Source organism: Myodes glareolus, chromosome 22 (genome assembly GCF_982192425.1).
Source record: "Myodes glareolus chromosome 22, mMyoGla1.1, whole genome shotgun sequence".
NCBI classification, from domain to species: Eukaryota; Metazoa; Chordata; class Mammalia; order Rodentia; family Cricetidae; genus Myodes; species Myodes glareolus.
The window spans coordinates 33,463,424-33,491,414 of NC_142047.1; the positions used below are offsets into that span (position 1 = coordinate 33,463,424).

The 27,991-nt window shown below is 39.0% G+C and overlaps 1 protein-coding gene across 1 annotated transcript; it reads right to left on the minus strand.

Annotated features, from left to right (window-relative positions):
- Nae1 (NEDD8 activating enzyme E1 subunit 1) lies at positions 1-27,971 on the minus strand. The gene is made up of 20 exons (XM_085682088.2): positions 27,839-27,971; positions 22,692-22,795; positions 22,341-22,401; positions 21,099-21,129; positions 20,031-20,102; positions 19,697-19,776; positions 18,779-18,888; positions 16,111-16,220; positions 14,104-14,166; positions 13,415-13,478; positions 13,042-13,133; positions 10,527-10,586; positions 10,307-10,440; positions 8,832-8,907; positions 8,538-8,577; positions 7,448-7,534; positions 6,717-6,809; positions 3,082-3,196; positions 2,944-2,993; positions 1-264 (listed from the first exon to the last, which is right to left on the minus strand). Exons 1-20 carry the CDS (start codon positions 27,889-27,891, stop codon positions 155-157), a joined length of 1,605 nt encoding a protein of 534 aa, XP_085538214.1. The 5' UTR covers positions 27,892-27,971; the 3' UTR covers positions 1-154.
- Between the last annotated feature and the right edge of the window lie 20 nt (positions 27,972-27,991).

Here is a 27,991-nt window from a genome sequence, read left to right on the forward strand (position 1 = left end):
TTACAAACGAGGAAAATGTTTATTAAGGAAACAATTTACTGCTCTCCTTTAACAGATTTTTACAAACTAAAGCACAATATGAAGACAATTACAGTTTAAATCATTAACAAGTGGTACTTATTCAATCATTAACATATTACATGTGGTACTTATTCTACAACTGGAAAGTTGCAGAAGTTTGTGACATGCCACTATAAATGTAAGTATTATTAAAAATTACAAACTGCTTGGTGATTACTTTGATAACTTCTTGAGCAGCAGCTCCTGTGGGAAAAAGGAGAAAAGTAAATCTTTAAAAATAATAAATTTTAAGAATTAAACAATAAAAGTCAGCCTGAGCCTGGTGGTGCATGCTTTTAATCCCAGCACTCAGGAAGCAGAGGGGGGGTTGGGATTCCATAAAGAAAGCAAAACTGTTTAAAAGTAATCCAAAACAAACATAGTCTACTGAGTCAGTCCTAGAACTCACAATATAGACCCAGGCTGACCTCAAACTCAGAGATCCAACTGCCTCTGACTCCCAAGTTCTGGGATTAAGGGTACGATATCATTCCCTGCAAAAAATACTATAATTCTTTATAACTATGTTATTAAAGGAATATAAGGCTCATTTTAGAAATTACTCAATGAGATACTGAGAAACAAATTTTAAAAATAAAGTATTTTTAATTATCATGGTTTGGAAAGCTGGCAAGATACAGTGAATGAACGAAGCAAAGTTTAAATAGTAGTTTGGTTGAAGGAACTTTTTGAAAGGATGCAAAGAAGAATAAAGATCCTCTTCAAAAGCCAGGCAATGGTGGCGCACACCTTTAATCCCTGCTCTTGGGAGGCAGAGGCAGGCAGATCTCTGTCTGGGTTTGAGGTCAGCCTGGTCTACAGAGCAAGTTCCAAGACAATCAGGGCTACACAGAGAAACCATTTCAAAAAAAAGTCAAAAACACACACACAAAGATCTTCTTCAAAGAAAGCCCTTTTACTGCACTCAAGGGTTGTGTTGCACACTTTATTAGTATTTCTGATTAATATACAAAGAAATGGGTTTCACTGGGGCATTTTCATACATACCTATTCCTATATTTTCTTCTTATTTGTCCCCACCTTGCCCTTCCTCATTTCCCCCTCTGGTTGGGCTTCCTCTAACCACTGCATTTGAATTCTACCTTTATCTATTCTACTTTTATAGTAAAAAGGGATGAAAGCATATTTGTTCTAAATCAATCAGTGTCTCTGTCTCTCAGTGTCTGCCTCTCTCTCTGTGATGTGTGCACACGTGTGTGTGTGTGTGTGTGTGTGTGTGTGTGTGTGTGTGTGTGTGTGTGTGATTTACTGAGGATCAAACCAGGGACTCAATGCTAGTCAAGCACTTTGCCACTGAGCCACATCCTCAGCTTTGAAATTCATTTGTAATTTAGAAATAATTAAAAACCACAGAGCTCCTATAAAGTACTCAAAACATACAAAAACAGCAAATTCCATCAAGAGAAGAAAGTCGTTTTCTTTTCTTAACTGAAGCAACTTCTTTCTAAAATGCTAAGGCTATGAGACTTAAGACTCTACTGTATACCAACTCACCTTTCAGGCACCATAGAGAAAGCAGAATACAAGAGACAAAAATATCTGCTGCCTGCTCATTTGGGTCTTTAGCAGCAAGAGAAAAGATAGCTTAAAATAAAATGTATAGTATGTACAATGACTAAGTGCTATGGTAAAAAAGAAAAAGAGTATAAGAGATGTGGCTCAAGTTCATATAGGGAAAGCCTCAAAGAATAGAGTTCAAAATCATTACAAAACATAAAAATAATGATCTTCTAACTGACCCTTGTTGGACCTCTCTGATTATGTTTCTTAGAATCTGGCCTAGATCTAAGCAAATAATACTTTGCCCCTTTCTTTGCATTTTTCAGATTACTATTTAGACATGAAAGAATGATTTTATTTAAATAGATTATCAGGAATCAGGCTTTAATTTCTGTTTGCTTAAAATATGGTTTTCTTAGGTATGCATTATTAGCATTCTGAACACTATTAATCAAACTGGATCTACCTGCAAAATAATCATCTGGAAAGGAAAATACCATAAGCAAATAGCTCAGGTTATTGGCAGTAATAGACAGGAGAATAATTTTTTAAGGTATTATTCACTTACTGTTCGCGTTCCCCTCCCCCTCTCATTAATATGTTGAAAACTCTCAATGCAACAGAATTAGAAGGTGGGGCTTCTGGAAAGTGATTAGACCATGAGGGTGGAGCCCTCACAAATGGGTTTATGCTCTTATAAAGGAGATCCTGCAGGTTTCTTTGGACATCTTTAAAAACATAATATGTGAGGAGGACAAAGAAAAAACACCATAGATGATTCTTGCAGTGAGCTCTCACAGATCCTAACTATGTTGGCATCCTCATTTTGATCTTTGTAAACTATAAGAAATAAATTTCTGATGTTTATAAGGTACCCATACAATAACTAACTTAACTGACAGGAAGAAATGGTGAGAACAAAGAGATAAAAGGCATTTATGAGAGAAATGGCAGTTTTGAACTGGACTCTGATGTACAAAGACCTCATGTCTCAGGGAAAAGAAGGTACATACACAGGACCTTTAAGTCAAGTTAGTCTTTGTTTTTGAGAACTGTTGGGGCAGGAAGACAAAACAGGAAGAAGAGGAAGCAAGGTCTGAGTGTGTACTCATGATTAGAAAGTTCAGTGCGGTTCATGATCAAAAGCATCCTTCCAAGGACTAGTGACTGTTCAGGAGTTTAATATGGATGTCCGTGGGAAAAGCAGAGGGTAGGAGAATGGTGTGGAGAGCAAATGATTAACCTAAACCTAACAGTCTGCTTCACTGACCTCACTAATTAAAATAGCCAAGAAAACAAAGAGTTAATAGAAATAACTGTATTCTATAACAACAAATAAGTCATTTCATCTATAAAACTCACCTCCCAGGAACGCAGCAATGGTATGTGGCTCAGCAGCTCCATATCGGCAACTACAGGAAAAGAGGGAAGTTTGAATTTTTATTAGTCTAACCACAAACAGGGAGACTATTACCTCTATATCCTCTAAAGAATACTCACAATTCATGGACGTAATCATCTTTCACCATTACAGATAACCCATATTCCTGAAGGAAGCCAGTAAGACAGGACTTCAATTTGCCTATATCTTCTTCGACTTGATAGTTAGATACTCCTAAAAAAGTATATATATATTATATATACATATACATTTTAATTAAAATAAATGTGTGGGCTGGGTGTAGTAGCACACACCTTTAATCCCAGCACTGAGGAGGCAGAAACGGGCAGATCTCTATGAGTTTGTGAATACCCTGGTTTACATAATGAGTGCCAGGATGGCCAGAGCTGCATAGAGACCCTGTCTCAGGGGGAAAAAAAGTGATTCAAATTAATGCCTATCTTCTTTACTTAATCCAGTTTCAGGCGGTCTAATCAAAACAGTAATATATGAAACTAAAGTATAAAGTACTAACATGAAACCAACATGTGAAAATACCTGAAATCTCTAAGTTAAGGGATAACTAAAATCTATCACAAATTGAAGTTCAGTAAGTCTCTGTCAGGTCCGGCTGTGGGTATGGCTTAGCTGGTCAAATGTGAACTCAGCAGGAATAAAGCTTTGGGTTTAAACCAGGCATGATGACACATAATCCCAGCATTCTAGTGTGGTTTTTGTTTCTTTGTTTTAAAGTCTTTGTTAATTATTGTTCTAGAAGAGTAACACATAATACTCAATAATTATTTGCTCAAAGAACTAAAGAGAAAATACCTTACTTATATCCTTTAAATTTTTATTTTATTTCTTTTTGGAAACAGAGTCTTATGTATCCTTGCTGGTCTCAAACTTGCTATGTAGCCAGGGGTGCCTCTGAACTTCTGATTCCTCTGCCTCTACCTCCTGGGTGGGAGGGATAACAGGCACGTGCTTCTTCAGTGGTGGAGATCACTAAACCTAGGGCTTCATGCATGCTATAACTACAAATCAAGCTACATGCCCCGCCCTTAATTTCCATTTCTAAGTGATTAAATGACACTGAGTAATAAAGCCCTAATAATAAATAACATTTATTATTATTATTTATCTATGAACAGCAGTAGATGCTGGATACTACTCTAAGTACCTCATGCTTATGCACTGATTTAATTCCCATAAGAACTCTATGAAGTTCTTACATTAGAAGTAGTTACAACTATTCCCATTTATAGATGAAAGAGCTGAGACATAGACAAATTAAATTACTTAGTTCATGAACAGCAAAACCGGAATGTAAGACAAGCATTTTGTTGTTGTTTTCCCATTCAGGGAACCAAATCCAGGTCCTTAGGAATGCTAGGGCAAGCATTCTACCACCAAGCCAGTCCTAAGTTATTTCTTTCTCTTTTTTATTGTTTGGAACAAAGTCTCACTCTATAGCTCAAGCTGACCCAGACTTACAGAAATGGTTCCACCTCAGCCTCCTGAATGTTAGCATTATGGGTATGAACCACACCCAGGTGCCAAACATCACAGTGAAGAGTGTGAAGATGTCTCTTGGATATTGAACTCAGTCAAGCCTTTGGAATCTCAAACCTAAGTATCGTACAATTACACGAGCACTTCTTCCTGAAAGAGAACTGCCTCATCTCAATCTTCAAAAGACCAGACATAATTTGTTTCGAGACTAGCAATACAGGTCAGTTGATAAAATGCCTGCTACACAAGCAAGAGAATCAGAGTTCAATCTCAAGAACCAACATAAAACACTGGGCATAGTGGCATATGCCAATAATCCCATCACTGGGGAAGCCAGGACAGGAGGACCCCTAGGGCTTGCTGGCCAGTCAATACAGCCAAATCTGTGAGTTCTCAGTTCAGTGAGAGACTTTGTCCAAAATATAACATGGACAGCAACCAAAGGAGATACCCAATGAAAACCTCTGACCTTCAAACACAAGTGCACACACACATACCCCTCCCCCTACTAGCTTGCTTTACACCACTACATTTTTGAGTAACCAGTTTGCTATGCAAAAAATAACCAAAGTACATTCTAGTCAAATGGTATAAATAAACCAATCCATGTTTAATGATGGATCTTTTTTCTCTTTTGATATATTTGTTCACTGTGTCTATAAACTGGGGGTTACTTTATTAGTTGGAGAAAGTGATTTTATGAACTATCTAGAATGTATTGCTATGTAATAATCCTGCACAATTATAATTACCAAAAAATATTCTAAGTACTGTGGATCTTTAAGATTTTTAGGGGCAGGTGGGATGGCTGAGAGGTTAAGAGAACTGGCTGCTCTTTCAGAGGTCTTGAGTTCAGTTTCCTACAACCACATGGTGACTCACAACCATCTATAATGAGATCTGGTGCCCTCTTCTGGCATACAGGAATACATGCAAGCAGAATACAGAAAACAAAAGTAAACCTTTAGAAAAAAAATAAAAGATTATACAAGTTTTCCAATTACTGCCTTTGCAGACAACAAAAAATACTGAGCAAAGAATCCATGTATCTTTACAGAGTTCAAAGTTCAGAAGTCACTGATATACTGCTTATGGGTTTTTTGTTCCTTCAGGTTAAAGTCAAGGTAAGTTACCATGCAAACTATGAGTTGGGAATGGTGGTACACATTTATAATATAGTCTTCTGAAGGAAAAACAAGAACAAAGAGTTCAAGGCCAGCAAGTTCCAGGTCAGGCTTTAAAAACTAAAAGAGCTGATTGTGACTGCTCATGTCTGTAATCCTAGCACTTTGGAGATGGAAGCAGGAGCATTGCTACAAGACTGAAGCCAGTGTAGGTTATACAATGAGTTCAGGAGCGCCCTGAGCTATAGAATGAAACCCTGAAACCCTTTCCTTTTTTCTCCCTCCCTCCCTCCCCCCCACACACTTACTTTAAAAAGACAAAAAAAAAAAAAAAGAGACAGGAGACATGTTGGTAACTTAAAATTTAAAGGACTATTACTGAAAATAGCAGAAAAAAAATTCCGTCTATATGTATTCAACCAATATTCTTCTCTAATAGTTTTGAATCAAATGGTCTATAAGTAGTTAGCCTTAAAAATCAAATAGTAGTTCCTCTAAATACCCACAGAATACTAAAATTCAGGTCAAGTATGAGATTTTGTTTTGGGGTTTTCTGTTTAGTTTTGAGACAGGGTTTCTGTGTGTATCCCTGGCTGTCCTGGAACTCATATGTAGATCAGTCTGGCCTCAAATTCCCAAGATCCACCTGCCTAACTCCCATGTGCTGGGATTAAAGGTGAGGGCGCCATACCTGGCATCAAGCCAAGTATTTATTCAAGATTTTATTGACCAAATGTGATAGTTTATGACTATAAATCCAGTATTTAAGAGTCTGATGAAGGGAGACCACAAGTTCAAGGCCAGCCTGAGATAAGTAAGATCCTGTCTCAAAACAACAACAACAAACCCAAATGAAACAAAACAACAATAAGAAGCTGAAAGATTTTCTTTTTTGCTTTTTGTGTTTTTTGTTTGTTTGTTTGTTTGTTTTTTCAAGACAGGGTTTCTCTGTGCAAGCCTGGTTGTCTTAAAACTTGCTCTGTAGGGAAGATGGGCCTCAAACTCAGAGATCTGCTCCCCAAGTGTCTCTGCCTCCCAAGTGCTGAGATTAAAGGTATGCGTCGCCACCATCTGGCTATTTTCTTTGTATCTGATAAGTCAACTGCTGTTCTTACCTGGGTATCTCCCATGCTGTTTATGAAATCGATCAACAGCCCGCAACATTAGGTACAAGACTATCTCACTATCTGGATTGTCCATGCTAGAAACTGAAAGAAAAAAAGAAAAAAATAGTACAACTGGTCAACTTACAGCATACAAACAACAAAAGACTGAACTCATACTTAAATTTCAGAATACGAGACAATCTTAGCAAAAAACTTTAAATATTTTATGAAAATAAAGTATAAAATTAAAAACAAGAAGAAATACGTTAACAAGTAATTCAGGAATCTTATGGAATACTAGCTGGAGTCTCTATCAAAATAGAAATACAGCTGTTTTTATTAAACACACATGTCTTTAATCCCAGCACTCAGGAGGCAGAGACAGGTGGATCTCCCTGAATTCTAGGCCAGCCTCGTTTACAAAGGGAGTTGCAGGAGAGCCAGAACTGCTATTCAGAGAAACCGTGTCTCAAAGAAATAAAACAAAACAAAACGAGACAAAAAAAAAAAAATCAAAGCAGAAACATGATGGTGTTAATTCCTATGTATAACAAACAATGCACTCAGTAATCTAAATACAGTGTTATGTATTTATTTTTGTATAGCATATGTAAATTAAAATCATTCAGGTAAATCTATAAAATAGAATATAAACTATATATTTTATAACACGATTTGTTCAACAGTAATTATACACATTTTACTAACAATTTAACGTAGCATCTAGTTGTTATACTTACTAATTTCATCTTTGTTGACTGTATCCAAACCATACTCTTCAGCTAAAGAGCGACATCTTACCACTCGAAGGAATGCAGAATTGCTGCCTGCAAAGAGTAAAGACTTCAGGAAGGTTGTGACAGGCGAATATGCTGAATTATGGATCACTTTAAGAAAAAGAAACTGTGGCTACACGATGGTTCAACAGGTAAGAGATCGTGCTGTTAATGGAGAGGAACTGAGTTCAGTCCCCAGCATCCACATCAGGTACTTCACAACTACATGTAACTCCAGCTCCAAAGGAACTTTACACTGCTAATCTCTGTAGGTGCACACAGCCATACACAGGCATACACAGAATTTAAAAATAATAAAAATTTTAAGAATTTATTTACTAAAAATTGTATTGAGTGGCCACAGTACAGTAGGTTATGTTAAATATTGAACATCAATGGTATGAACTAATTCCTGCTTTGGTTTTATTCTCAGTTTTATGTATAGAAAAGGCTTAACACATAATTTTATGTGTCCACGTGTATGTTCCTTGGGGCTTCCTCTGCTTAATTGATAAGCCATCTCTCTAGCCCTGCAACTAACTTTTTGAAGCTTTTACTTGTGTGTGTGGTGTATGCATGCATGTGCTTACCTAAATGTATACATGTGGTTGACAGAAATTGATTTTGAATATCTTCTACCAATCGCCACCATATTATTTTTTCTTTTCTTTTTGTTCTCCAATTTTTTTGTATAAGATAGACTGAACTCAGCTCCTCATGTCTGCACGGCCAGCACTTAACCTACAGCGTCACCTCCCCAACCTGCACCTAACGCAAAGAAAATGTTTCTACCCACTGACAATTAGGAGCAATCCCAGAAGCCCAGTCACGAACTATATGACAAATTCTTAATTTCATTATAGTCACTTAACACAGATCAAATGAGTACCTATAGCTCAGTCTTAAACTTTCCTTTTTATTACAAGATAATAACATAAAATTTACCAAAGGATACACACACCCCAATTTGAGAATGTTGACCATCTAAAATTCTGGAGAACATTCTCTGTGGCATATTTTTATCAAGCAAAAGAAGGAAATTAAAAAGACTTACAAAGCAATTTTAATTCTTTTTCTGAAATGGACTCTGGTGCCTATAAAGAGACAAATGTAGATTTATAACAATGCACACGCGCATACAAAAGATAAAAGTGGGCACAGCACACAGCCAGCGGCTGCGAAATGAAAAGCTTTCTCCAAGAACTGGGAGGACATAGGCAAGCAGGCACTCTGCTAAAGAAACAAAAAGCCAGGGTAATGCCTTCTATCCCTAGCCCCTCCCTGGCTGAATCCCACGCCCACAGGGAGAAGTACTCACTGTCAAGGGGCAATGTGCTCAGCAGCTTACCTGGCCAACAGACTGAAGCAATTTGGCAACGTGATTACCAACAGCAGCAGCATCTTTCTTTGCTTTTTCACGGTAACTAAAAAAGAACAACAACCCAAAATAAACAAGTTCTAAAATTAGCAACATAAACTCATTTTTAATAAAAAAAATACTGATTTAGGAACATAAAAATGTGAAAATGCTAGAGAAATGCCACCTGCAACACCTCTTACTAGTTAGGGGTCTTTTAATAGCTGGCAGTAATACTTTTAGAGTCCTCTAAAACCAAGACTCCCATTATACCCTACAGCATCCAACTTAAATCCACCCAGGCACCATTCATGAAGTCTTTATTTTGTCTGTCTGTTCATCCGTCCGTCCATCCATCTATCTAGTGGATGAGCGCTCTATCTGCATGTACACCTTTATGCCAGAATAGGGCATCAGATCCCACTAGACATGGTCGTGAGCCACCATGTGGCTGCCGAAATTGAACTCAGGTCCTCTGGAAGAGCAGCCAGTGCTCTTAACTGTTAAGCCACGAATCTTTATTTTTTAACTGTTTTCCTTTGGTCTTAATCTTTCATAACTTAAGGAGTCAATGACTATAAATAAATACCTGTTATCCAGGTATCCTACCCTGACACACATAGACTTACAAGGTTGGGTCTCCAAGGATGTAACCTTTTGGTAACTGGGGTATGGATCTGATGAATTCAAGGGTACTGGCTTGGATTCCTCCAGGGCCCAGTATTGCCACACTGAGAAGATCTTAGTCAGTGTTTAGCAAATCTTGGATGTTATCCTAGTCTAAGAGTTGAAACACTGAAAATTTGGAAAAGGATAATTGAAGATAGAAACTAGTATTACTTTAGGGACATTACTCAGTAGTAGAGTTCTTTCTTAGCATGAGTATGAGGACCTAGGTTCAATCCCAATAGTCCCACCCTCACCCGAAAAAAAAGTATGGCCTTACCCGGGAGACTCAGCTTTAATACTGATCGTTTTACAAAGTAAGAGATAACATTTAATATGTATATATATGTGTGTGTGTGTGTACATACATATACATATATATATAGAAAATTTATAGATATATAAACATTTAAAATGTTTATAGATATATAAACATTTGAAAAAGATTTTGCATGATCTGTATTATTAGGCAGGTTTGAAGTATGTGATTTTTTTTCCTTGAACTTGACTTCAACAAGGGAAGCTGTTAGTTCAGTATTTTCTTGGGTCCTCTGTCAGAAACCAGGGTCCTGATTCCCTCTAGCAGGACAGATATAAGTAGTCTGTTACACAGTTTAAAAACAGTCAGCAGGTTGTAATGGCGCACCCTTTAATCCCAGCACTCAGAAGGCAGAGGCAGGTGTATCTCTGTAAGTTCAAAATCAGCCTGGTCTACAAAGCTAATTCCAGGACATTAAGGGGTACACATAGAAACCCTGTCTCAAAAAACAAACCTAACAACAACAAAAATAGTCACTCACACATTCTGCAATTTTATGTATTTGCTTGAATCTGCAATCATATCCGGTATTGTGCCTCGAACAGGTAAATTTCCTTGGCCCTCTTTGGCCACAAATTCCTTTAAGGCACGGGCAAGTATCCAAAAAGATGGGGTCTAAAAGGAAAGAAAAAACTACAAGTGAGGGGCGTTTATTTTGAGCTAGAGTATAAGACAGCAGTATCTTTACTTCTTCTTGTTACCTGTTTGGTGATATTTATACAGCGATCATCATTAAATATATCTTCAATACTGCTTGGGACCTAACAAAGGAACACGAAACATTTATTTACATTAAGAATTCTGTCCACTTTTACTTTCAGTGCTATTTCTTCAGATAGGATCTTTGCAGTTTCAAAGTGCAATAAAATGTCAACTTCTGATGTGTTTAGTTTTATTTAGAATCAGAATCTTATGGCGATCTGATGGGGAAAGAGAATGGAAGAAAATCCTCTCCTGTCCACTGTCAGCATTCCCGACAAGCCTATTCTCCTGCATCACATGGAGTAAGTCATTTATATAATTATATTTGAAGACAGCAAAGAATATGGATATTACTACAGAGCTAGATTTTAAGTTGCTCATCGTTTCCCAGCTTATGAAAATTCTGAAATTCATGTACCCTAATTCAAGGCTGTTGAAAGAGACAACCACTCTGACAAAAAAATTAGTAATTATCCAATTTTCTTGCTAGCAAGATCACCACCCTAATAAAAACTTTCCAAACCATAGGCTTTGATTCTACTATTGCATAGATAAAACAGAGTGCTTAGTGACAACTACTTGACTGGTCTCTCGGCTTCCAACCCCACACCCTCTAGTCTACTCACAAGAGTCAAAATAGTCCTTTGGATGGCCCAGTATAGTGGCACACACCTTTAATCTTGCACAAGTAGGCAGAGGTAGGGTCAACCTAGTCAACTACTGAGTTCAAGGCCAGCCAGGGATACATACAGTGAGATCCTGGCTCAACAAATAGATTTTTTTACTTCCTACTCAAAATCCTTCAATGGTCTGCAAACTTCTATTATGATACAGCCCTTTCTACCTCTTCAAACCCAAATCCTTCCTACCACTTTCTTTCTTCTTCAACCACACTGACTTTCCTACTAATCCTTTAACAAATGTGAAACTTCATCTCATTTCATGACCTGTGTATGTGTCCTCTGCTTGAAAAAGCTCTCCCACCAGACCTCTGGATGTCACTCATGAGGTCTTTTCTGGCTCTCTATCTACTACTGCCTCCCAAACCCAGATTCCCTTTTGCCTTCTCATATTCTAATTTGTTTATACTTTAATATCTGATTATTTGGTTTACTGTTCCCCAACTCCTAGAACCATTTTTGCTGTTTAATTTTTAAGACAAGGTCTCTTGTGGCCCAGGCTGGAATTGAACTCACTATGCAGCCAATGTGGTCTTGATCTGTTTCCTCTATCTTCCCAGTGCTAGGATTACAGGCATATGCCACCATGTCTGGCTTTAGAATAATCAGTTCTTCTGTTTTCAAAACTGATTTTTTTCAGTAAAAGTGCACAGATCTAACATGTACAATTTGATATGCATACACATACACATTTTCAACATTCTCTCCAATTAAGATAGAAGATGCTCCTCAGCTAGACCGACTTAAAGGCATATGCTCTGCAAAGCTGTTCCACCATCTTCAAAATGTCTACAGCAACTTCAGTGCTTTTCTAATATCAAGGGCAGTACTCTGGCCATAAATTGTAAAAAAATTTCTAAAAATCTTTCACGTATCTTATTCCATAGCTCTCCAAATTTAAAAAAAAAAACAACTGACCAAACTGCCTCAACTTCCAAAGTTCTAAGATTACAGGTATAAGCCACCATACCCACCCTACAATTTCTTGAAATGTACAAGTCATTCATAACACCTCCACTCTAAATAACTGCCGTCATAAGAAAATGCAGGGTTACAAAATTTAAGTTTTTGTGTAACACTGTTTTTCTGTTGTTGTTGAAAACAGGGTTTCTCTGTGAAGACCCAGCTGTAGTGGAACTGAACTCACAGAGATCCGTCTGCCTCTGCCTCCTGAGTGCTGGGATTAAAGATCTGAGCCACCACTGCCCAGCTGAGTAGCACTTCTTTTGACTAGCAAAATATCATTTATAATTCTTATCTCCAAATTCTCAATTATTCATAAATTATATACTTAAAATAATTTAAATATTTCTTTAAATGAAAAAGGACAAAAATAATTTGTCTTAATGCCACTATATGCTGAAGCACTAACATCATTTTAATGAAGATAATAGAAAACGTTTTTTAAACTTTTATGAGACAAAGTTTCATGTAGCCCACCCGGCTTTGAACTTGCTGTGCAGCCAACGATGACCACTGATCTTACCAAGTGGTGGAGTTATAGGCATTCACCACCATGCAGGGCTCAAAATGGTATTAAAAGAAAACTCAAGTTTTGGGCTAGGCATGGCACATAGAAACTTCAACACTTGAGAGGGAGAGGCAGAAGTATCACAACAAGGTCAAGACTTGCCTGGTCTATACAGCAAATCTGAGGTAGTCTGGGCTACAAAGAAAGACCTTGTCTTTAAAAAAAAAACATTAAAAATTAATAAAGCTAAGTTATAGGTACTCACTTCTAACTTACTATACATTTAGGCAATATTATGGTAAATTGTTATATCAACTTTCATATTAGTCATATTAGTTATGACTTCAGTAATTTCTTTAATACCTGAGTTATATTTAGTGCTGTGTTCACATTTTTAATAGCTTCTTCAAAATTCTCTTCATCTTCTGGAGTTCCATTCTCATTCTTTAAAATCCCTATTAAAGCAAAAATGTAAACAAATAATGACTTTCCACTGTCTTCCCAACACAGAAAAACCTTGTGAGGCTCTAAATAGAGGATCAGAATGCTGAGCCTTAACAAGAGATATCGCTAGCATTTGTTCTTAAAATATTAAAAAAAAAATTTTATTCCCGAGGGATAAGTAAAATTAAAAACTCATGATGGCATCATCTGACAAAAGAAATTCAATTATATATTGGCTTCAAGCAATTATTTTTTTCAAAATTTATATAACAGTTATAATGTAGAAAATTACCTTGTCTAATCAAATCTCTGAAGTCCTCTTTTTCTTTATAGCTTTTAGGAATTCGTCCATTTGTCTAAATTGATTAAAAAATTTTAAAGATCTAGTTATCAAAACTCATAATATGAAAATTTAGTACCTCATTCTCCACAGTAAGATTTCATAAAAAGGGTCATATATATTATATATGTATGCATATGTCATAAGTACACATACATGCACAGACATATATTAATACATACACACATACATACATAAAATACATATCAGTGACATCAGAAGCTCTCAATTTGGAAAGAGTAACTGTAGGTCATTTCTTCCCATTCATTTCTCACAATAGTTTCAGGATGAAATTTACTGAAATTCTAATGTTAATTAAAAGATTGCTGGCAGTGGTGGCGCACACCTTTAACCCCAGCACTCGGGAAGCAGAGGCAGAGTCAGGGGGATCTCTGTGAGTTTGAGGCCAGACTGGTCTACAAGAGCTAGTTCCAGGATATGCTACAAAAATCTACAGAAAAACCTTATCTTGAAAAACCAAAGAAAAGAAAAACAATCAGTATTGAAAGAGTGATAGTTGGATTCAAACTTAAAATCTCTCACTTGCAATACACCCTCACACAGGAAAACTTAACCTCCCACACCCTCAAAAGAGCTTGAAAATACAGTCACATATAATTAAAAAAAAAAAAAGGACGTACTTCACTACACCACTGTGCTAAATATTTAGCTATGATCACAATCCATGGAGTATGGCTGTGGTCCTAAAAATGAGACACAAATTGAAGAAAATATCAGTATTAGTTAATATTAATTTTCACTTATACCATTTTATTGTCAATACTCACAATTATCTTACAATACATATGAAGTAATAAACAGACAAATGAACCAGTTGTAGAAATGATTTTAGAAATGATTTTTGAGCGGCTATGGCGTAGCTCAGTGAGTAAAATGCTGGCCAGACATGGCTATAAGCTGAAACCTCAATGGACGGAAGTCAAGGCAGGCAGACCCTGGCACTCTCACTGGCCAACCAACCTAAATAAATGGCTAGTGCCAGGCTCAGTGACAAAACACTGTCTCAAAAAATAAAGCAGAAAGCAACTGAGAGAACCCGAGGTTGACCTCTGGCCTCCACAGGTATATACACAGCTTTCTGTAAACACAAACACACACACACACACACACACACACAGATGGAGAAAGGCTGAAGCTGAGGTTGATTTTAAAGGCAGTGTCTACTTTAACCCTGATGTATCAGGTATACAATAGTCCCTAACGGTACAGCTGAAATCTCTTAATTTGAGGTATCAATACTAGGCTGAAAAAATAAGAACTTGCTGTTTTCTGATAACCAAATGAATATCTGCATTTAATTAACTGTAGGGTGAAAAGAAATATATGCTCATTATAAAATCTGTTACAAATATGACTGCTTCTGTAATGAAATATAGTTGGCATGGTAATTTTCAAACTCTAGAAATTAAGTTTTGAGACATTTTCAACAAACATACCATTGAAATTTAAATATTCACATATGTGTGTTCTGTTCTAGAAGAAAGGTTGGCTTCCACTTTCAATTACCTTGTCTCATCCTCTTGAGTGCTAGGGTCACAGATGCGCACCACTGTATCTGCCATATTAAAACTAATTTTTAAAGTACAGGTACCTATGGAGAAACAAGGCCATGGGGAGAACTTCTAGGATAAGTTAATGTCCAATTTCTTGACTTAGGTGGTTACTATACAGCAAACTTCAGTTTATCTACTTTTCTTTTTAAAAAAATATTTTTAGTCAGGTGTGGTAGAACCTGCCTTTTTTTCTCAGTACCTGGGAGGCAGAGACAGGCAGATATCTGTGATTTAGGAGCTAGTCTGGTCTGGTTTACTGTTCTTCTTTTTTTGTTTTTAACTTTAGGGGAAATAAATTCATTGAAAGAAAACAAAATAATATACTATCGTGTGATCTGGTGACAGAAATATGGAAGTTTACAATACTTTGAAGCATGATTAATAAAAACTCAGAGAGAGAAATTAGGTTCAACCTAAAGGTTAGAAAAGCAAAGCAGTTAGTCACTGTCTCCTACCTCGACCTCAGCCCCAAAATGGCGATTCTACCTCCAGGAAATTTCAGAATGAGACTGAGTCTGTGAACTGTCTCCTCCCATTTTATATTCCTCTCTAGGGCTGGGATTAAAGGCATGCACCACCTGGTTTTTTATGGCAAACTGGTGTGGCTATTGGGACTAAAGGTGTGTGTTACCACTGCCTGGTCTGGAAGGCTGACCAGAGGGGCTGTTTTACTCTCTGATATTCAGGTAAGCTTTATTTATTAAAATACAAATGGAATGCCACTATGATATTTTTTCACATTGGGTGTGTGTGTGTGTGTATTTATCCACAAAAAAAAAACACCAAAAAAAAAAAAAAAAAAACCTTAGGTTAAAAAAAAATGTGAAGCCAGGTACAGTGGCACATACTCTTAATTAGCACTCTGGAGGAGGCAGAGACAGGAGGACTATCACAAATTAGGGTCAGATTGATCTATACAGCATGTTCTAGGCCAACCAGGGTTATTCCTTGAGACTCTGATTCAAAAGAGCCAAAAGAAAAAAAAAAGGAAGAAAGTTTAACTCTAAACTTAAGGTCTCTCTCTCTCTCTCTCTCTCTCTCACACACACACACACACACACACACACCACCAACCTTTTTATCCATATGCTCCAAATCATAAGACTGAAAATGTTCTCTCAGTTCAGGAAATGGCTTGTCTAGTCGTAGATCCTCCAACGCATTATCTGGATGAGATTCTATTACTGTCAAATACCAAAAGATATATTTAATTCTTTAGTAATATACTACATTATAGGAACTTAAGACACAAACACACACATTTTGTTTGTGTGATTGGTTGGCTGGATATGGGGGGAGGGCTACTCTATAGCCCAGGCTAGCCTTGAACTCATAGCAATCCTCCTGCCTCATCATCCTAGTTGCTGTTATTATAGGCATGAGCCACTAACACCTGACTGGAAACCTTTAATTTTTTATTTTTTTGAAACAGAGTCTCGCTTTAACCTTTTTAACCTTTACTATCCTGGAACTGAGTATATAGAACAGGCTGGTCTCAAGTTCACAGAGATCTGCCTCCTAAGTGTTGGAACTAAAGACGTGCACCACCATGACCAGTTGGAATTCTATAATCCTGATGGTCACAGTGCCTATGGAGTTTTTTTCACTATGTTACTGAATTTACTGTATAGTAAACACACAAATTGTGAGTTGTATGGGTCTGTTTTCTTTTACAGCAAACCCAACCTTGCCTTGAACTCTGGTTTCTCCCAGCTCAGTCTCCTTAGTGCTAGGATTATAGGCATCAATTACCACATCTGGCCGACTATAAGTTTTAATGAAAGTACGATTCCTTTAGAGCAGAATTTGTTACTATAACTGGGAAAGCTCCAGACTGACAAATGTATGCACAGGCAACTCCTGGCAATCTATCCTCCCTTCTCCATCATCTTCAGCAGAAAGCATCGTCTACCTACATAGCCCTCTTCCCTAGAAACTCAAGGATACCCTGGACGTTTGCTCCTTTTACCTCAACATCAGTTACTTCTCACTTCCTAATCTGACTTTGGACACTGCTCTCCAAACACAAATCAATGTACACTTTTAATGAGTGTTTGTAATTAGATTATAATTCTGCCACTTGCCATGTCACGGTAGACAAAGAACAAATATCTTCCTATGTAGATGTAACAGTATCAGCCTAATAAAGGTCTTCTTAAGAGTAAATGAAATCACTTACATAAAAGCAGACATACAGCCAACACTGCTGACCCTCATTACCACCTGTCTCCTTTATCCATTCCTAACATCTTCCCTAAGCTACAGACTCTCATCCTCTCTTCCTCCCTTCTCCCCACCAGAAATTTAACAACCCTCAACCTTTGTTCCTTTAAGTACATTCACTCTCTACTTAACATTAGAGTGGATCTACATAAAACAAAAATCTTACTGTCACTTTCCCACATTTTTTTTATTTTTTGTTTTCTTTTTTGAGATAGGGTTTCTCTCAGCATAGCTGACTGTCCTGGAACTCGCTCTATAGATTACCAGGCTAGCCTTGAAATAACAGATCTGCCTGCCTCTGCCTCCCAAGTGGAGGATTAAAGGAGTTGTGTCATCACCTCCCTCCCCACGTACACACAATTTTAACTCTTAAATCGTCCAACATCATTTATGAAAAGCTTATCCTAACTGCCCAAATGACTCCCAGTGATGCTGTCAAAGTTAACAGCTATTGTTACACCAACTGAGTGCCTGGCTCATAACACAGCTAGCATAGAATGAAAACACTCAATTCAGTGCAACCATGTTTTAGAGTACCGAAGGAAAATTTTATAAAATTCTAAGGTTAAGATTCTAAAGGAAAAGTTCATATCAGTCCTGGGCTGATGTAGGCCTGCGTACGAATATCTCTGGTCTCCTTTGACACTGTTTCCATAGTTAGGAAAAAGGCTTATCATGTGTAACTGAACATGAAACAGAGAGATCAAAGACCAGTATGAGACTGGAACAAAAGACTGGTGTGAAATGTTACTATAATGCAGTGGTTCTCAACCTGTGGGTTGTGACTCCTTTGCAGCTCGCATATTGGATATCCTGTGTATCAGATATTTACATTACAACTCATAACAGTCGCAAGATTAGTTATGAAGTGGCAACAAAAATAGTATTATGGTTGGGAGTCACCACAACATGAGGAACTGTATTAAAGAATTACAGCATTAGGAAGGTTGAGAACCACTAGTGTACTGTCTGTGTCAAAGTGACCCACGCACTCTTGTTAGGTTGCCTTACGTGCCCAACTATGAGCTGGGGAGCAAAAGAAACCAGGCACTTACATAGCTGTCAAGCCTCTTAACAAGATGAAGCAGTACATTATGCCTCTGATCTACATCCATCTATAATGCTATGTAAGGGAATAGCAGACAAAAACCTATTGAATCAGTCTAGAGAGATGGTTCAGTGACTACGAGCAGTGGCTACTCTTCCAGAGGTATCGGGTTCAATCACCAGGACCAACATAGAGGCTCACAACCATCTGTAACTCTGGTTCTTGATGACATGAGGCTCTCTTTTGGACTATGCAGGCATTAGGCATACACTTGGTACATAGCCATAGATACAGGCAGGACATCCACACACATTTAAATAAGCTAAAAAAAAAATCTACTAAATCCAATTGTCTCCTTGAACCTGCAGACAGAGCTGCACTGGCATAAACTTATTTCATAATTTCAAACTGACTTTCTAAAATTACAGCTCAAGCAACCAACAGCAAGTCCCATATGCTTAACAATTTTACCTGGGTGTTCTTTTATAATAATCCTCATATAACCAACTAGTCCATATGTTCTACAGATCAAAAGAGGGATCTGGGAATTCCAGAGGACATCTGCTAAACGTAGTAATGTACTGTAAAGGAAGGTAAAGTAAGAACATAAGCAAGTGAATATACGCCAGTCAGGGAACTCTAACATAAACAGGCAAGGGTAGAGTGGAAAGCAAGCAATTTCACGTGGCTGCAATCTCAAAAGTGTTGGGTCAGAGGGATGTGAGACCTTAGTCTGTTTTATTAGGAAGAATGCTGGTGAAAGCACTAAACTTTTTTTTTTCATATAGGCTTTCTCTGTGTAACAGCCCTAGCTGTCCTACAACTCGCTCTGTAGACCAGCTGGCCTCAAACTCACAGAGATCCGCCTGTCTCTGCCTCCTGAGTGCTGGGATTAATGTTGTGTACCACCATGCCTAGCTCTATCTAAACATTTCTATGATAGTGAAACACATTTATAAAACCCATGCATGTACTATAAATCTTCCTGTAATCAATAATAATTAGTTTGTTTTTAGTTTTCTGGGTTTTGAGATTTCTGAAGCACCAAACCTCACTATGTAGCTCAAGTTAACCTAAAGCTTACTGTGTAGGTCAGGCTGGCCTCACACTTAAAATTGAGTACTGTGATTACAGGTATGTAGCATCACACCTGGCTTCTAATTAGTTCTTCATCACTTAGCAATATCTAATGTTCACTTAAAATACTCTAAATATATCCAAATATCTCATTTTTTCTTTCCTATCCTTTCAAAGTTTATAAGAGCACCAAAGTAAACATCACTTTAAGAATTTTTAAAATCAGACTAAATGTAAAAACAGACGAACATACATAGGGAAAACTATGCAAATCAAGTAAGACTAAGAGAGATATTAACACCTAAAATTTACCTTTCAAGAAGCTGAGTTGCAACCACAAGAGTAAACCTACAGAAAAATGAAGGATCATTGTCTAGAAGGTTTTCTGGACTCTAAATAAGACAAGGGGAGGAAAAATTCAACAATTTCATATATTAAACATGGCAGAAACAGCTATTTTAAAAATAAGCGAGTTGACAAATTAAATTCCAACTAAATACAAATGACACAATGATTCAAAATTCTACGTTCTAGGGCTTTGCATTATTTTTAAAGACATACTGTAGCACAGAAATAATAATGTATATATATATATATATATATATATATATATATATATATATATGTGTGTGTGTGTGTATTATACCTCTTCCACAAAACTTCCAGAGACATCGCTATTTAGTTCTTGTAAGAATTCCATGGCAGCTTGAGCTCGGTTCTTTGAAAAACAAAGCATTTGACTTGAATTAGAAAATACTTAGCCTCAAGGTGATCCCAAATCTTACAGATTAAGAAAAACTCACTGTGAAAATTTCCAAATTCCATGCATAGATGTGACAATTCTGCTCCTCAGTACTCAGCTGAGGTTCCAGTAGAATGTCACTCAGGGTTGCACTAGATTACTACCACCAGAGTTCTTAGACACATTATTTGATCTCGCAAGTTTTCTGAACAGCTAAATGACGAAAAAATGGGTGGCAGGCAGGATTATACTGGGTCCAGTTCAGACCCACTCCAACCACCCACATCAATAATCCCATCAAAGAGTGGCCAATCACTAAATAAGTGCAACTTCCATTCAGAATATCAACACAGATGTCTAAGGTTTTCATTTGAAATACAAAAATAAAGAATTTTCTGGCTAACACCACTGACTAATTTCTTTTTTTATTAAGAATATTTTTAATACAATCTTTTCTCATTTTACATAGCTATCCCTGTTCCCACACCCTCCCTCCTTTCGCCTTCTCCACCTTCCCCCCAACTCCACCTCCCATCCACTCCTCAGAAAGGGTAAGGCTTCCCATGGCGGGTTAACAAAGTCTGACACTTTCAGGCAAGCAAGACCAAGGCCCTCCCCACTATATCTGGACTGAGCAAGGTATCCCTCCAAAAAGAATGTGCTCCTTGATACCAGTTCAAGCTCTCGGTATAAATCCTCATCTTCCTGCAAGTGGCCCCACAGACTGTCCAAGCCTCACAATCCACTAAACATCAACATTAAGACTTTAATAAAGGGCAGTGTAAAATCATAGGGGCAGCATTCTAAATTCTTCAACTACCAAAAGATATTTACCAGGTTAGAAAATGAGCTAAGCTAACTTTTCAGTCAGAAAATGAGGTTTTTTAAAGTCAGAGCTTTTCTAGCAGCCAATATAGAGCGGCGTTATCAGATGCTCACACACAACCCTGCTTTGTAACCATGATTGCTTACCTTGCCAATACTGCTTTTTTGAAGAAAAAAACTAAAGGGGATAGAAAAAAAAAAAGTCAAGATTTATATGGATATAAAGCAAAAGTTGTTTACCATTTATAATAGTGTGTGTATTGATTTCAAAAGATATCGTGTGTGTGTGTGTGTGTGTGTGTGTGTTACTGTCCTTTACTACTAAGCTATGCCCCCAGCCCACAAACACTATTCTCATAACAGACTATAACAGTCTTCATGGAGGAAGAAAAGCAGACGGGTTAGTAAATCAATGTTCCCCAAGGCACACATTTCACAAGATGCTCTGAGAGAAAGGAGTTCCAAGACTGCAAAAGATGAAACACCATATGACGACATACCTCCTTGGAAAGTCATAATATACCTGATAATAGAGTTGTAGAGTAAGTAAGTTTTAACCTCCTGTGAACCATTCCGCAAACTCTCTTGGCATTAAATCCACTGTCCCACTTAAGAGCTATTAACATCTCCTATACACAGTGTGCACAGACACCTGGAAAACGTTGCGGTGAACTACTGGCTTTTGCAGGAAATCACAAAGGAGTCACTCAGGCTTCCTCCCACACATATGCCAAACTCAGGCTGCTCATGAGAGTCAGGGCACAATTTTATGGCAAAGGCACATAGTTCCATAAGAAAAAGATGGCTGGGTCGTGGTGGTGGTGCACATCTTTAATCCCAGCAATCAGGAGGCAGAGGCAGGTGGATCTCTATGAGTTTGAGGCCAGCCTGGTCTACAGAGTGAGTTCCAGGACAGCTAAAAGCTATACAGAGAAACCCTGTCTCGAAAAACTCAAAAAAATAGAAAAGAAAAGAAGGGAAGGAGGGAGGGAGGGAGGGAGAAACCTTATACTCAGCACATCCTACATAATCAGCTAGATACCTCCTGAGTGCTGGGATTAAATGCATGTGCCATCATGGCCAGTTATCATTCTTGCTTATTATATCTGATGTCCTAAGTATGACCATTACTCTGCACTAACACTACAGACTTAGAAAATACTCAGAATCCACAGGCATGAGAAAAATGACTACTGCCTTGTACTAACAGCATAAAGACAGTCACAGTGAGTCCCGTTTGCTAATGGCCAACTTCCCAGCACTGTCCCAGCACTTCGTCTTCTTTACCATAACCTAAACATAGGGCCATGAGGGTAAATTAGTACTCAGGCCTCACTCTGTGTGCACTGCCTTCTCTAACAGGTTCCTATTTAAAAGACCAGGACGTACTTGTTTCCAGCATCTTCTCCGCTGACCTGGTTTCCATCAATAATTGTAAATGATCCAATACCTGGGGAGACAGAAGACATCAAAATATGTTTTTGGTTTGGTTTATTTTGTTTTGGCTTTACCCTTACCAATTTAAATGTCAGTATGCATGTGCCACTGCACACGTGTGGAGGTCAGAGGCCAACCCATGGGAGTTAGTTCTGTCCTTTCACCATATGGGCTCCAGGGATCAAAGTCAAGTGTGACAGCAAGTACCACATCCACTAAGCCTTCCTGTCAGCCAAGAATATATAACTTTTTATACCGACCTTAAAGAAGTTACCTAGAATGCAATCACCAATATTACATTACCTGGCAGTACCAAGTTTTTAAGAATTTCAGTTCCTGTAGCTGTTGCATTTATTAGGCAAACATGAGCAGATTCCAAAGCTTCCTGTCCATGATCACCCCACAACCTATAAAACAAAAAACAGATTGAATATTGAAGGGTTCTCCAAAATATGACTTCCTTATTTGAATAATGATATTTAAAGTATTCTTTCATAAAAATAAGATAACATATAACAGCAAATGTGAGATATGAACTGATAATATTGTGGGGTTATCTGACAATGTAATTGAAAACTTTGATAAATCATCCTTTGCATGATATACCCAGTACTATTAAGCTTTGCCTTTCTAGTCTTTGTTTTCCTCCTTTGAAACCAGATAATGTCAGCACAGAAAGCCTAGAGATACACTCATCAACATTAGAGAAAGGTCTTAGCCAAGTGAAGCAGCATGCACCTGTTGTCTCAGCTACTCAGGAAGCAAAGCAGAAGAATCTCTCGAAGCAAGTTCATGGTCAACCTGAACAACACAGTGAAGCTCTACCAGAGAGAGAGCGAGAGTGAGCGAGCGAGCGAGTGAGCGAGAGAGAGAGAGAGGAAGAGAAAAAGAGAGAGAGAGAAAAGAGAAAGAGAGATAAAGAAAGAAGAGGGAAAAGAAAGAAAAAAAGGGAGGAAGGCAGGCAGACATCTTGCACCTAGAACCTAGTCTGTTCTCAATTTCATTTCTTCAAGTGATGTGGAGCCAGTACATTTAAGATCTTGATATAGGACATTTCCCCTGTGACATCTACAAGAATAAGCAAAAGCTTTATCAAGAAACTTACTTATTAGCATCTGGAAAAATCTTGCATTGATTTCTGCAGAAGTGCTTTAAAATATAATAGACAATATTAATGTTGCCCTTGATTGCCTTCCAGATGTTAAAGGTAAGTCCCTATTGCTGAAGACACCATGCACTTCAGACACAAGACCAGAGGAACTGAGGGGGATTTGACTGGAAGCCTGAGGACCAGCTTTCATGGTATACAAACTGGCGAGAGAGAAAAGCACTGAATCCTATCAGCTGTGATGCCTATGACTCACAAAGGTGACGACTATCATGGCATGATAGCCATGAGGGTTCAATAGTGGCACTCCTATATTGGTGGTGACCAACAGCTCTCCCACTGAACTTAAGGCCTACTCAGCAGGACAGAAATCATACCTGTTACGGGAAACTTAACCAACGACCTAGGGCTAGAGAGGTCATGGATGCTAGAGAAGAACCTGTTGCCACCACATTACTAACTAGCATAACTTCTACCTGCATTCTAAATATTTACTCTTATACTCACAGGTAAGTATAGTTCTGACCACTCATCAAAGAAACTTCTTTTTGTAATCATTACAGAAATCATTACAGAGAACCACAACCGGTCATAAAGCAAAGAAAAAGTGATCATGGGGTGCCCAGATTCAACTGCTAACCTACGACACAACTTCTGTACCTAAGGCTCACAGAACATCACGAAGGGAGACGAGGCAGAGAGAATGTGAAAGTCAGAGGGCCAAGAAATCGACAGTGAGACTATGTCTCCTAGAAATGACAGGGAAGGTAGGTACATCCTTGATACCACAACAATGTGGCTGTCCAAATAAGACCTGAAGAACTAAAACACTAACATACATGCTAACATGGAAGGGGGAAATCTCATGAGACCCTACCCACAGACAAAGAATTACAGGCAACTAAGGAACGCAGAGCATCAGTCTTCCTCATAGATGAGCCCCCCCCCATTGGTTAGCGAATATCAAGTGGCCAGCTGCTGCACCACACCTGTCTGTGTTCTATGTGCCGCCATACCGTTCATGAACTGGGCAAGGGGCTGGAGATTGAAACACACAAAGACACACAGACAGAGAGACACGAGTCATCCTTGAAACAGGAATGCCCCAAGAATGCCCCCTTTATTGGGTACAGGGGCAGCTTATATATGATAGCCACGACCCAGCCAAACGCACCAGAAACCACTCCCCTGCCATCAGGAACTCCTGAGGGTCTCGTGCTCAGAGCAGCTGCAAGCATTACAAGTTGTTTACCAGAAATTCAGGATCTGGGGGTTCACAGCTCCCAACAGTCAGCCTTGAGATCATACACATATAGTTAACACTAAATGGACTGAGCAGGTTGTATTTAAACATTTAGGAGTGTGTGTGTGTAACAGTAACAGAGAAAGAGGCCATAATTTCGAGAAGGAGCAAGGGGGTACATGGGAGAGATTGAAGGAACGAAAGAAAGGAAGAAAATTATATAATATTTAATTGAAAAATATATAAAATCTATAAAAAATATAATAGCGAACTGTAGTGATATTTTATTTCTGTTTTAATAAATAAAGCTTGCCTGGAGATCAGAGTGCAGAGTTAAGCCACTAGAGGCCAGAGAATAGTGGCACACAACTTTAATCCCTGAACTCAAGGCCACCCTGGGCTACACGAGATTGAATCTGTCTAAAAAGAGAAATAGAACTCACATAATGGTACTTGGTAGTCACACGCCTTTAAACCCAGTACCGGGGAGGTGGAAACAGGCATGAAATGGCTGGGTGGAGAGAGGCAGATAAGGCAGGAGGAGACAAAGGCTCAGGGCAGTCTGAGGTTTGGAGGAGAGCGCTGCAGTCTGCAGTCACACTGAGGACAGGATCGCCCCTTTGTCTGAGCTTTGGTAGAGGTAAGAACTCTCTAGTGGATTGGCTGCTTTGCTTTCCTGATCTTCAGCTTGAACCCTCATATCTGTCTCTGGGGTTTTTATTACTTGTGCTACAGTAATATTAGACTACTGCGAACATTCTAATAGCATGATTAAAAGATGCATACATTAGCAAACACCGAGGTATAATAAGAATTAGAAATATAAGTTATGACTTGATTGATACTGTTATATCATTAACAAGTTCATGATTACACACGTGCCATGGTTTTGGGGCCAAGCTGGTCACCTTTACTCCCCTACTCCTCAACATAAATACACACCCCAAAGAAACCCCAACAAACCAACAATCTACTATTTTCTCTTCAGAACAGGAAGTACAAATTATTTGAAAACGCCACTGTCAGCAAGTACAATTGGATGCCGGAGGACTAAGGAAAGATTCTGATATTCCTTCCCTCTCACCAAAATCAGGCCTAGCCCAACCAACTGCGCCATTTGCGTTTTCATTGACTGGGCATCGATCTCTTCACTTTAAAGGGTCCCAGAGCATGCCCTGGCAAAGGGCTGTGCCTAAAAGAGCTGGGCACTGAACAGCTGTCAAATGGAGGGATAGCCTGGAAAAGCCACACAGTCCAGAAACAGACTTTTTCTTTTCTACGGAAACGGGACACACAGTCTTATCTGACTAACAAATGGTAGGATAGTCGAAGAATAAGCCTTAGAGTACTGGTGCATCCGTTTTCTTGCTGGCCTGAGAGCCAGGCCTTGATCACCGGCTGCTACCTGCTCATCCAACTTCGTTTGTTTCCTTCTGTCCCTTCTAAAGCCATAAGCAGTTCTTGTTAGGATGGATAAAATTTAGTACTTTAAGGAATGGACTCAATAAAAATCCTCTCCCGATGTCTAGTAACCTTACATATCTTCTCAGTTTTGTTGCCTATGGTTCTACCTACACTTCACTCGAGAGTGTGTAAGAACTCACAGTAGTTATAGTTGTGTCCTTCTCTCTCTACACACTTGGGAGAAAGGATGAGTACGAAAAAGCTGGATGGCCCCAAGTTGAAACATGCACAAATCTGGACCAGTTACCTAATTTACGAGTCTTGGTTTCCCTGTTTCTATCAAAGATCGACTGCCTTCAAGGACAGTCTCAGAACTAAGTGTCTAAATCCCTGACACAGTACTAACGAGGAATTCCCCCCCTTTAGGGACACAGAGTATCGTGGGAGCTTCTGAGAGCAAAGGTGGCCGCAAGCACATTCACAACTTCTACAGAGTCAACACACAGAAAATAATAAAAAGGAATGGAGAGGGAAAAAAATTAAAAAGCAAGGATGGAGAAGTAGTTGAAGGATTCACTTGACAGCGTAGATAAGCCCTGATCGTTAAGGTATTTACAAATGGCTACTGAGTCCCAGAAATGCAGTTAGCATGAATTATGACATTCGTTATGTGTGAAATACCTGATTTATAAGACAGTGTGAACAAAAAAAAATAGTAACTTTTTACAATGATTACAGGTTGAAATGGTAATATTTTGGACATATGACGTTAAATAAACATTATAAAATTGATTCCGGTGTGTGGGGGGGAGTGAAGCTCAGTTTGGCACCTCGCCAACCATGCGATGCCTGGAGTTCCATCCTCAGCACCTAATAAAATGGATGTGGCGGTCCACATGGGTAATCTCAGCTGTTGGGATAAGGAAGCAGGAGGATTGCTGCAAGTTAGAGTCTAGTCAGGCCTACATAGCAAGTTCCAGGACACTCAAGGGTGAAAGACGGAAACAAAGAAAGAAGGGCAAAAACTTATTTTTGAGCCTGGCCTGGCAGAGAACATCTGTAATCTCAGCACTTGAGAAATAGACGATTGAGTTCAAGGCCAGACTAGGCAGATTAAGGCCGTTTCTCAAAATAAAGGGGTAGGGAGGGGGCAGTAGTAGCAAAATTACTTCTCTGTCTCTTTACTCTCCCCATGCCCAGATTCTTTCGTATGTAGCCCAGGCTGGCTCCCAATTTCCGATCCACCTGCCTCTGCCTCTCAAGCGCTGGGATTACCAACCTGCGGTCGCCACCATGTCCGGCTTCTTTGAACTTATATTTTTATTGTGTGTAGCTACAGTAAAAATTATGATTACGAACACAGATTGCTCACCCGAAAATAGCATTATGCATTTCTATTGGACAGCGCTGGCGTAGAACAACACTGCGGCCGGGATGGGGTGCCTCCCGACCCCCTTGTTCCGTGAACGCAAGGGCCGGCCGAGACCGTGCAACCCAGGTTCGCTACCTGCGGGAAGGGGCGCTCCGGCCTTCGCCCAGCACGCTGGCCAGTGACCGAGCCGAGCCCGGAGCGCCGGCTCCCCACGCCCCGCACCGCCGGCCGCCGCGTCAGGCCCGAGGGAGGCCAGCCCACGCCGCCTAGGCACTTGGGTCCCTCAAACCAGCAGGCTCGCTCCCTCGGAAACCCTGGCTCACCTCAGCTGCCGGTCGTACTTCTGCTCCTTGAGTACTTTGCCCTGCTGCGCCATTGCAATGCCCGCGCAGCGAACAGCAAACCCGAGGGAGTAGGCCGCCTCCCACTCACTGACGCGCAGGCGCACTAGGCGCCCTTCGGCGACCACGGCCTTC